Here is a 12,698-nt window from a genome sequence, read left to right as displayed (position 1 = left end):
CTGTCTGTATAAAATCTTTTTCCAGAGCAAATTTGATTTCATCATTTTTCTTTCAAGATCGTTGAATGGCCAAGAGGAACTGATTGATGCAAGTTGGCATTGTGAAAAACACATTTTAAACTTTAGAACTGTCTATAAAAAGGTGCCAATCTTGAGAATAATACTGTTCGACATCAAGCTGCCACAGCAGGCTGGCAATGTCGTTGCAATATACTATATCATTTTTCTGAATGAAATATGGCAGGAATTCAATATGGTGTTTTCTATAGAAGGTTATGAGTTCCAGGCTGAAGTAGACTTTTTTCTTTGCGTCTTGAAGCTAAAAGTTCAGAAGATTCTTTTGAAAGGTTGAGATCTTTAGTCAGATCATCAAGTTCTTTGTGAGAAAAAAATTGTGGTAGTGAAGGAGGAAAACTGATATCTGAAATGGTGCCTTCACAATTAGTAGACAAGAGGTTTGGTTTTCTTCAGAACCAGGCAATTCCAATTCAGACAAGCCTTTAAACACTGGAACAGTGTGGAATTGGCCTAATTGCAGACTTGAGGTTTTGGATAAACCGACAAATTTCTGTTCTCCCTGTTGATTTCCTTTGTTTTGACTGCACAGAAATAGCAATTCTCGAAATGCTTTTCCGGTTCATGTCAGACCATTGGAATACCAAAACTGAGTGATACGCTATCCTTTTTTGTTCACAGTTGAAGATGCTCAACACATTGCTTGCATACAATATGGGGTGTCCAGGCCTTATCTTGATCACCCAGCCTTACTTTGAAGTAAGCCAGATAAGCACACTTCACAAATTCACTGATCCCTTTCCTGTTGGCTTGCAACATATATTCCCTGCAAATATAACAAAACACATTTGGATTGTTTAAACAAGATGATGATGATGTAGCCATGCTTAATTTTTGCTCATAAAATCTGTAACGAAAGTAAAATAATGCAGCTTAATTATTTCCTCTGTGACTTGTAAACAAATTCCAAACGTGAAGAGAATAAACCTTACTTTGACCCAGAAAACAGCAAGAACATGCCATAGTCGTAGGCTTATTTATTACTCAGTGTCCACTTTTTATCAACTACATACCTCATTGGAAAGCAAATTTGACTTTAAGGTTTATGAGAAAGTAAAAACGATCAATAAAGGTAGGAAAATGGAGTTAAAGAAATCAAGACTTGAATAAGTTTGTAAAGAAATGGAACATGAAATTTAGTGTTTCATGATTAGCACACATTGTCCAGAAGAAATGAGTAAAACATACCGCTGATGCCAGAAATGGGAGCGGATAAAGAAGAGGCTTTATGTCCCTAGTGATTGCAAAAAGGAAGTAAATACCAACCAGAAGAGGAAATTAGGAAGAAACTAACTTTTTAGTTAAGAGTAACTTAAAAGGCGATGATGGGTTCAAAATAGGGAGGCAGAACACCTAATGTTAAGGTAAAAAAAAGAAATGGTATAAAAATGGCAAATATCTCAACTTGACATGGTGAGAAAAATTGATTTTCAGAAGCAGCACTCCCAAATTAGTCTTTTTCAGTTTAAAAACCTTGGGCATTAAAAAATGTGTTAGCAAGTGGAATTTGTTTAAAAAAATATTGATTTTTTTTTTTTGGGGGGGGGGGGGGTTAAATCCAAATTTGGTCTGGAAATTTCATGAAAGTTAAAGATTCACTTTTATTAAACCTATGTACTTTTTTTTTTTTTTTTTTTTTTTTTAGCTTCTGTGTATTTATTTCAATGATAATTAGTTATCCGTGCTCTATAAGATTTTCCATTATATTTATTTTTTATTGCTAGTTCTAATCTTTATAAAAACTTTCAGATCAGATGTTTTTTTTTTTTTTTCTTGCATATACATAGTTAAATGTTTCTTTTCTGTTTTTTTAATATTATTAATATAATAAGGTGAAAATTCAATACTTAAAAAATCCTATTAAGAAGAAAAAATGTATATCTTTTTATTTTTCTTTAAGCCCTCCACGTGGATAATATCGGCTAAGTACAGCTAGTTTATTGTAAAACAATTTTGTTTGTTCACAGGAAAAGACTTTATGAGGAACGAAATGAGAAGTTGAGCCTCCTTTTTCAGAGCTTAGGTACGCAAGACAATCGCGCAGATTCATTTCTCTACTTGATGTCTATCAGGAAAGGAAGGAAATTAGTTGCAAGATGTCTTCCCATTTTCAATATGGTAAGCACTTATTTTCTTTTATCTGATGCTTTTTTTTATAGTTCTCAAAAGTTGTTACATTTAAAAATTATTTTATTTTGTCAACACAAATTGTAACAAAAATAATTTAAATCAGATCGGTTAAACAAAGATATTAGATAAAAGAAAACGAAGACAAGAATAAGGAGCGCTCCTCTTGACCAAGAAAAGCAAATGAACAGATTTCTATCAATACTGGTTTGACCTTAACCTTCATGCATATACGTGTGCTCTGTAAACAAATATAAAATAAGTGTTCTGATTTTCTCAATCAAGGTTTATTTTTTATGCAGAGTGAGTTTATTTTATCTATTTACAAAACTTTTTAATAAATCCATTTAAGCCAAATGCAAGATGTTTGTTTTTTTTTTTTTTGTTTTTTTTAATGTAATAATAATACATTAAAACAATACATTTAAATAAATGGATTTTTTTTTTTTTATTTATAAAAAATATCTATCCAGAGAGCCTCATTTTGGGGAGTTTGATTCTCACCATGGATTGGAATAGCGGGTTTTTGGGGTTTTCCTTATTTACAAAAATAAAATGTCAGCCAATAAAAAGTTTTATCAAAGTTTTGAGTCAAAATAGGGGTATTCAGGTTTTTGAGCAAATATATTTAAAATTGTCTCCAGAGTTTAAAAGTCAAATTCTAAAAGCTGTCAGATATTAAACTATTAAGACTTTCTTTTTCTTTCAATATATAAAGTTTACAAAAAAAAAAAAAAATTGACAATTGTTCTCAGATATTTGCTTAAATAAACTTTGCAGTTAACTTACTACTTATGTGGAAACTCTAGAGAGCTTTGCCATATGCTTGAAAACAAACTTTTATGATCTTGGGGCAGTTTTTAAAATATTAGTAGCTGTATGCCAGTCTCAACCTTTATCTGGTCAGTTCATCTCTGAGGTAGTTGTCTTAATCTTTGTTTAATGAAATATATTTTGATTTCTTTACATAGCTGGAGTCTAGTAGTTGTGGAAATATGTGTAAGTCACATTATATTCCCCGCTTCCTGTTGTATCTTTATTTTGATGAGAAGGGTATAATTTGCCATGTATTTTTTTTTTAATATATATATATATATATATATACTAATTTCCATGTTCATTTTTCACAGGAACAGTCTGGAGAAGTTTTAGTTACAATTATGAGGAATCTGTCACATTTGATTAAAAGAGATCAGCTGGAAGAGGTAAGTTATTTAATCTTTTCTGGATAGACATACTGCAATTAGCAATATCAGAAAACGTACCGTTCAGTGCTGGACAAGGTGCACACTGCAACATAATCTAACAATCATAGTCTTTAAATTAGTAAATAACTTAGATGACTGGATTAACAATAAATTTTTATTTAAAATGTAATATTTTTCATTGTGATTTGTATAGTCCAAGAAATCGCTATTAAAATTGGACTATTAACAATGAAATCTGCCTGCATAGCATACCTGCTAGCGGTAAATGACTTTTCGCAACTATGTGGTTAGTGTGTTCATATAAACACTGAATCCAGAGGCATTTCATATTTTTTTAGTCATAAAAGAATTGTCTTGGCCACAGAATTTGAATGAAATATGGGCAGGTTTCAAGTCAAAAGTTCAAACAGTATTTAATAGCAATATATTTTTTGTGCTAAAATTTGAAAAGAATTTGAACACGTGCGCATTGATAGAAATGATGACGAGCACCAATAACAACACTTTGTGTTCTGTGATGCACACAAAAAAATATCCAGTAGGCAATTCATATCAAGTTTGTATGTTCAGCACTTTGTACATCAAGACATTAAAAAATGTAAATATCGAAAAAAAAAAAAAGTTATATTGTACGTATCTGTTGTGGACTGAAGATCTCTGGAAAAAAAATTTCACTTAATTTGGCTTTTTTTTTTTTTTTTTTTTTTTTTTATGGCGGAAAAACCCATTTTTATGGCAGCGCATTGAAGGTAGACATATTTGAATGTTTTGAACATGCCACGGGGAGATAACTCGATTTAAAGCGCTGACACTCCCTCCCCATCTTTAATACTAGTTTTCTTCCTAAAAATCGAACCTTTTACTCAGTATCATAACAATTTTTTTTTTTTTTCACTGTAAAAAAAAAAAAAAAAAAAAAAAAAAACTTGATGAAATTAAGTGAAATTTTTTTTCTGAAAACTTCATTCCATAATGGATATGTATAATTTAAACTTTTTTTTTTTGTCTTCATTAAACTGTACAAGTACCGTATGTTCTGACTGACAACAATAAAGTATTCATTATTTTTTATTTTATTTTATCTACTGGTGCGTTCTAGAAATATTAAAATTAAAACAATATTAACGTTAACATGATGTCTGTACAGAACGTTCTCTGCCTAAAAATCGAGAAAATGTATATAGAAACCCATAACATGAGTGTATTTTGTAACTATTCTATACTTTCACAAAATGGATATGGAAACCGGAAAGTTGTCAAATGGATACATTTTTCAATTAATGGGAAAATTTGCCACAAACCGGTTTAAAAAATTTTCAGTGTGTTGGAAATTTCACAATATTCTGTTCAACAACGGAATACATTAAGTAAAAGTTCATAGACTGATTTTGAAAAGAAAAAGAGCCAAATTAAATCTTGCTAAAATTGAGAAACTAGAAAAAACAGGAATTCAGTGATTCCTACAAATCCCACTAGTTTTAGATTATGCTTGTTACAAACCCTCAAGGTGATTGATAATGGTTCACAGCTTATATTATTTAGTCATAATGTTTCCTTTAAAGTGTAAATGCAATAATGCAATTTTTAATGTGGAACATAATTTAATCTGCTTGAAAACCCAATTGCAATCTGTACAAAATTTCCTTTAATTTAATGTTACAAGCCATATTTTAATACTTTCTATGAATCGTGTTGTGGTGGTCACTTGGATTTCCTGGCCACCATCTAAGATTTTTCATGGTGTGTGGTGGCAAATGATAATACTTTGTGATAAAGCCTCGCCTTTTTTTTTTTTTTTTTTTTTTTTTTTTTATAGCTATTTTTAGATCTACTTGAAATGAAACTGTAATATACATATTAATCTGTAAGTTACCTAGTGAGATGGTCCTGGATATGACCTTAAACTATATCCGATGGTAAGGCCCCAGCTTGCGGGCTTTGGGAGTGTGGAACCACTCTTTAATTGCCGTTGCTCCCAGGTCCACTCTCACCCAGAGTGGTAGTACCTGTTAGGACCCTAACTATGTTAAGTAGAAACCGACTTGGAAAAAAACAAATATATTCTATTAAAAATTTTTTATTCAAAATAACTGGATTTGGCATTAAATAACCTGAAAAGGGTTGATATGCCATAAACCAACCAAGTGAGATGGTCATAAATACAGCCATCTGGATCTTCAAGGTGTGATGTGTTCGAAATTTCATATCTTAAGATATAGCTTTCTAAAGAAAGATAGTTCTGTAAGTTGTGCAAATTAATACTATTTTCCTTCACAAGCTCGTGTACAGTTGAATAGGACTAACTGAAGACAAAATGTCTGAACCATGCATTTTCTGATACTTTGAATGGTCATAACTTCAGTTCTAATGGACCAATTATAAAAAAAAATAAAAATCATCTTTGATTTTTATTTTCAATAATGCTTAATCTGAGTTACTTCGATATAAGGAAAAAATGGTTTTGTATTGTTATTGCAATCTGATCTATCTGCCCTTCTCAGCACATACATATTAATCTACAAATGTTATTTTTTACAATTCCGTTCAAATGCTTAAACCACTAAAAATCGAGATTGGAAATTATAGGTTTTGTAATTTTCCCAAAATGTTTCCATTTGATTGTTATACCTTATTAAAAGTGACAATTATTATTAATGCATTTTCAGCTCCTCTATTTACAGTAGATATTTTGCCATTTAAATAAATCATAAATGGGTTAATGTGTTTTTTTTTTTTTTTTGTTTTTTTTTATATAAAAAAAATAGCTAGAAATTATTGATTCTGTTAAAATACACATGAAGTTATTTATACTAGCAAATATGTGTCCTCTGGATGAAAATGTCTTTTTATGCATTCGCATATTGAAAATTTATGTAAGTGAATACAAAATTTTTTATCATATTTTCCTTTTGTCTTGTGATTATTTTTATTTTGTTTGTAGGGTCTTATGGTTTTATCCGAATCCGTGTCGCAGAGAATTGGTGCATGTGATTTTAAGTTTTTGGTTGACTTCAGTCAAGTCTTGTTAGGAGACGCCCATCCAAACATCTATAAAAAATCGTTGGTACTCGCCCTACAAAATAGGGTAAGATTTTTATTTGTTTATTTTTGTAAAACCAGTGTATTAAATTTTTTGATTAAGAGTAAAGTTACCAAATGCAAAGTTAAAAATAAATACTGATGACCAAACCCAATCATGGGGTCAGAGTATTTACTGAAAGCACAGCATTTTTTGCCTCGCATAAGGACGAATCTGGTATGTAGAACATTTGTCCTTCTGTATAAACATTGTAGAAATGTCTTGAACCCTAGGAAGGTTGGCCGGCAAAGATAAACTTAGAAGCAAGTAATTAGACAAGAACATATGTGAAATTTAGACAATTGAACTGTGCAGAATGGAAAAGTGATGATAGACTTTAAAGAGGGATAAAAAAAAAAAAAGAAAGAAAAGTCCTAGCCATAGATAAATTACTTTAGAAGTGTCTTTCTAAAAGACTATAATATATGCCAGCATGGACAATGGATATTGAACCCATAATGATGACTACTACTTAACAGCTATTTTCAATGGAGTGGAGTGCAAATAAACTTACCAAATTCTTGCTTTGCTTGATAAGTATTTTTACCATCAGAAAACACATGAAATTCATTTTTTTTTTTTTTTCGCTTTGAAAATTTGTAGCAGTAACTGAAATAACTGTTATTGTAAATTAATCTGATTTAGCTTAAAATTCTTGATATGTTCCATGAACAAGATTTTTATGAAAAAAAAAAAAAATGGATCTTTTTGTATTACTGGTGCCATTTATGTTGGACCCAGCCCAGGATTTATGTGAAATTAAGTGCTTATGACTCAAGACTGGCTTGTTGCAAATAATCTATTAGTTGACCATTTTATGTAAGAATCTGTTTTACAATGTTTTTGAGTTCTTTTCAAATATATTTTTTAATTTATAATTAAAATTTTTTTATTCATTCTAGCTTGGCAGTTCCATAATCGGCAGCCTTTTAAACAGAGCGGAAGTTCTTTATGAAAAGACATTTTCTATAAACCTGGACAATCAGCTTCACAGTACATGGTAATATTACCTTTTTATTTTTTTTCCATGTCAATATATACAGTACTAAATAAATTTTGTCAAACTTAAATATGTAAGTATTTAATTTAATTTGCATTGTAAAAATGCTTTGTATAGGTTTTGAAATAAATTCAATGGATAATATCAATTTGGTATAACTTTAGGCCAATTATTGAGGTAAAGATACGTTGGTTTATACACTTATTGGGAAGTCCATTCTTAGCGGTTAGGTAGGCATGTTTATAAATTTTCAATAAATTGGCAAAATGCCTTAGAAACCATGTTTTAGATGCAAATATTTTATAAAGATCAAACTTTTTAAGTTAGCATTTTCCCCGTTTCAGTTGATGTAACCTCCAACCTTAAAGTGTATCTTGTTGAGCTCGGGAATTCCGTGAAAATTCCCAAATTCGACAAACATTCCCAGACTTCAACAAGATACACTTGAAGAAGGTTGAAGGTTATATCCACTGAAACATTAAAATGACGCTCAAGATGGGAACAGTAGTCCGCTGAATACAAATAACCAAGCCTCATCTCCTAAATTCAAAAATGTCATTTTTAATTAGAACTTTTTAATTTTGGATAGTAAAATATCCATCAGAGAAAGTGCTTTTATTTCATTTTTTCCTCTCTATCACTAATGAGAATTAAAGAAAAAAAAAATTACTTCCTCTGATGATCGATATTTTACTATTTGAAATTAATAAGAAAGAAAATCAAGAATAAATTTTAAAATATTTGCATTTTAAATGTGATTTCAAAAGCATCTTGTCTGTTTATTCAAAATATTCTTGAATATATTTCTGAGAGTTTTTCTTATGCTAAATCTTAATTTTTAATTGGTAATGCAATTAATTCTTTTCAATAAGAGCAATCTCATAATCTTTTCAAAAAAAAGAAGAAAAAAATTCATACACCATTAATATTTTAAGACTTGCCATTTTTTAGCATGGCAGAATCCCTTCCATAATTTTATTTCATCCTTAAATTGTTTCTTTTATCCATCATGCCTTGTCAGTTTCATTGAACTTTATTTTTAATCAATCCAATTTCAAGATCCTGGATATGACCTTAAGCTATATGCGATGGCGAGGCCCTAGCTTGAAAAAAAAAAAATATATAATTAAAAAAATTTTCTTCAAAATAATTGGATTCGGCATTGAATGACCTGAAAGGGTTGATATGCCGTAAAACAAAAACAACAAACCAACCCATTTCAAGTTTTAATGAGAATTTATGCTGACTGCTTGTTTTTGGAAAGCCCTCTGTTTTGCTGACCATGCCAACATGCAGAAATTCAAATACGTGAACAAACTTCTTACAACTCCCCTATAAATTTGGTTCCTATCACAGTACCTCCTTAAGCTTAAAGTGGCAATGTTCCTTATTTGGGAGTGAACAAAAATAACACTCACACGTACATATAATCATGTCAAAAGTATCTGGTGTCTTTGACATCCTCATCATGACAATAAGATAAAAGAAAGATGACTGTACACCTGGCAAAAGGCTTATTAAACACAATTATTTGGGTTTATATTAAAAAAAATACCTTGTGATCTGGTTTCTTCACATACCAAGTGTTAATAACACCACACATATGTGGACTCTTTCCTAAGTTTTTTTTTGTTTTTTGTTTTTTCTTCAATTTTTAACATCATGGTAAGAAAAAATGAATAAAATTTTGAAGATGGCATATAGTGTTGAAATATTAATTTTAAACAAATGTTTTTCATAATATTACGTTTTAATTTGGATTTCAAACATATTTCATACGTACTAGCGGGACATGTGGAAATTTCACATGGGACTCGTATGTAATATATTGATGTTGGCATTATGTAGAGGTACAGTGTAAATGGAGACGCTTTGATATTATTGTAGCTTTTTTGTTAAAACTGCAAAAGTATTTGTATAAGCTAGCACGAACACTCAGCAAAGCCTGGTCGTAAAGTACACTTAAATATATTTTAATTCTTGCAGATTTCATATATTATTCATAGTTAATTTTCTATCAATTTTTATATTATAAAGTTGTGATTTAAAAAATCAAAAATATATCTATATGACTTGGGTTCATCAGCTTGAATCGAAACCGAATCCCAAACATCACACACACATATATATATATATATATATATCTATATAAACTTTAGTTCCTTCAGCTATAACTAAAACTTATAAAAATTTCTTAATAAAATTATTTATAAAAAAAATAGATTACTAAGGTGCTATCAGTTAAAACCGAAACAAAGGCTTATGAATAACTCTTGATAAAATTATTTTTAAAAAATAAATTATTGGAGTACCATCAGCTATAACCGAAACCAAAATTATGAAGAATTCTTAGTAAAATTGTTTATAAAAAAATTAAATGATTTGAATGCCATCAGCTATAATCGAAACCAAAATTTATGAAGAATTCTTGGTAAAATTATTTATTACAAGAAATGGAAGTACACAATTAAACGACCCGAATGTAAGCATGACACAGAAAATGACGCACACTATCGTATTGATATAGACTAGCAGGACCCGTGGGAATTCCATGGTAGTTAAAAGCTTTGAAAACACATCAGTAAGAAATTCCTTATTGTTATATTAATCTCAAGTATTAACCCATCACCATAATTTGAAGAGGAATGACGTCATCACTGGAAGTTAACCCCACCCTCTCTACTCATCTATCCCTCTTCTACTCTAATAAAAAGTAAGGTATAAAACTGGGAGGATATTATTAAAATCCATATGAGGATAATTTGAAGAGAAATAGCATCATCACCAGAAGTTATCCCCCTCCCCTTTAAATTAGTTCCTTAGGCTATTACTTGTGGTCTCCTAAAGGCAAATTTATTATAACAACAACAAACTCTATTTGGCTACAATTTTTCATTGAAGAAATTAATGACATTACAATTGTTTAATTGAAAGTTTACTTATGTATCTTTCATTTTCATATGTACTTAATTTTTGGTAAAGCTTATGGCCAACTCTACTTTAACTATAATCTTCCATAAGAATATACAGATTAAATTCTTTTAAATGTTTTGTTAGACGCCCTTTACTCACCAATATCCAAAATTATTTTTCCATTATTTCTGAATGTTGTGTAAAGGTTCCATTATTTTATTGATCCTATAATGTAAAAGTCGTTTGGAGACAAAACCTGGCCAGTGAGAATTAAGAACATGTGTTGTATGAAGAGAAATGATGAGGACGATACCATGGATGTGTAATGTGAGTTTTAAAGACGCACTAAGTACTGATGAGTTACTCGTATATATCGGGAGAGGTGTTAGAGATTCTAGAAATTGACTTCTAAACTTATCTATCTCTGGCCAAGTCTTTTTTTTTTTTTTTTTTTTTAAATTTTTTTTTTAAGAAAATTAAGGAATGAAACTAAAAAAAAAAAAAAAAAAAAAAAAAGAAAAAGCGTCATGATTAGAAATCCTAATCTGAATATCTTCATTGATCTGCCAACCCTCTCATTCTTTTTTTCTAGTTAAACCTAAAGATTCATCTCTTAAATATTGTTGGTAGACATACTGGTCGATTTTTGGTTCTTCAGAATCAGTCCACCAGAGTTTGGAGTACTGGAACTGCAGTGGCTTTGCTCCGTTGCATGTGCTATTGTTCTGTACAGTCCGAAGAGGTCCACTCTCGCAGGCTTTACCTTTTTTTTTTTTTCTTTGAGAAATGGTTAGGTTATAGTGTATACTGTCTCTGCTGGGGAATGCAAACAAGGCTGTTTGGGCATTTTTTTTTTTTTTTTTTTTTTTGTAGTAATCAAATTGCACATTGTATCACATCTTCCTGTTTTGGGAGGTAAATATCAGCTAAAAATTTGCTTCTGTTTTAAAAAAAAAAAAAAAAAAAAACTTGGTCATATGTTTGGAAACATTATTTCGTAAGATTAATTTGAAAATTTTAGAAAAGTGTTTTTAAAATGGATTATATATATATATATATATATTTATACACACACACACACACGACTTTAGGTGTAAGACACCTTTTTCAAAGACTTTTTTCCATTTTGCTAATGATATTAACTCTAGGGTTGGTCCTTCATGGAGAAAAATAAATCTGTCAAATGTTATTGACAGTTGTAAAGTTTGAAATCTGTTTACATGGTTGGCACTAATTTTAAATAGAAGCTGGTTGCATCTTTGGAAAACCTTATTGTAATCAATCCTTTTATTTGTTATGAATTTATCAATTTGAATTCACATTATTTCTCAGTTTGTGATTCTCTTATTTAATGTGTATTTATATTTTCGTTCCAATATGTAAAACTTTTACCCGTTTTTATATTAAGATATAATTAATGTGAAACTTTAAAATTCTATTTTTAGGTGTCAATTTGCTCAAATTATTGCTGACACATTGGACTCAATGGCAACGACAGCAATTGCTAAACCTCATTTCCAACATCCAAACATTGCTGTTCACTTTGACCGTCTGCTGCATAAGAAGCAAGTTGCCTCATTAGAAGACAAATTAAGAGTATTTACAGACAGCTTATGCTCGATAAGAAATTCTTGAAAGTTCAAGTTTTTTGTTTTCTTTTTTTCCTGTATATTTTTCATTTAATTTCCTGGAGATCTACCTGCCACCACTACCACCATCATTATCACAACCACCACCACCACTTCCATCAGTGTGCTCCGTCCTTCTGATCTCGCTGCTGTAGGACAGACGGCAGCATCTCTGAGCAAGGGAGGCAACTGAGGACATTATTAGCTGAATATTTTTGGCTTGACAAGAGTGCCATGTCCTGTTGTTTGTGTATTGAGAAAAGAGTATTTTCCAATTCTGAGTAAATCATAAAAATATATGTATATTAAATTAACAGATGTTCCGATCTGTGAAAATTTTATTTAAAAGAAAAAAAAAAAATGGGCTTCAAATGAAAACCTGAATTATAGTTCTTTTATTTTAAATGTTCTTTTTGTTTTTATTTTATTTATTTTTTTCCAGATAGATTACCAAATTTATTTAAAAAAAAAACAAAAAAAAAAAAAACAAATAACATTAGATGTCATTAGAGATCTTTTTGATATCATTCTCAGGATGTTTCTATTAATGGCTTCCATTATATTTTTAATGTCATATTGATTGGCATACTCACCCAGCCTGTCTTTACAGTTTTGAATTTTTGAGATGAGGATTGATTATTCATATTTTAGGTTCTTCGGACTACTGT

General features: G+C 30.1%; 1 protein-coding gene across 2 annotated transcripts in view; it reads left to right on the top strand.

Annotated features, from left to right (window-relative positions):
• The window catches only part of LOC145286138 (uncharacterized), a 99,733-nt gene extending 87,325 nt beyond the window's left edge, over nt 1–12,408 (top strand). For both annotated transcript variants that reach the window (XM_080134859.1, XM_080134860.1), the window contains exons 16-20: nt 2,043–2,193; nt 3,333–3,407; nt 6,352–6,495; nt 7,392–7,489; nt 11,848–12,408. In XM_080134859.1, coding sequence (XP_079990985.1) covers nt 2,043–2,193; nt 3,333–3,407; nt 6,352–6,495; nt 7,392–7,489; nt 11,848–12,037 — 658 coding nt within the window. In that variant the 3' untranslated portion in view covers nt 12,038–12,408. The remainder of the gene's footprint in view (nt 1–2,042; nt 2,194–3,332; nt 3,408–6,351; nt 6,496–7,391; nt 7,490–11,847) is intronic.
• The last annotated feature ends 290 nt before the right edge of the window (nt 12,409–12,698 follow it).

This window comes from Euprymna scolopes, chromosome 10 (genome assembly GCF_053919585.1).
Source record: "Euprymna scolopes isolate OS-2025 chromosome 10, ASM5391958v1, whole genome shotgun sequence".
Lineage (NCBI taxonomy): Eukaryota > Metazoa > Mollusca > Cephalopoda > Sepiida > Sepiolidae > Euprymna > Euprymna scolopes.
Note: the sequence above shows the minus strand (reverse complement) of the source record. Positions and strands in the feature narration are given on the sequence as shown.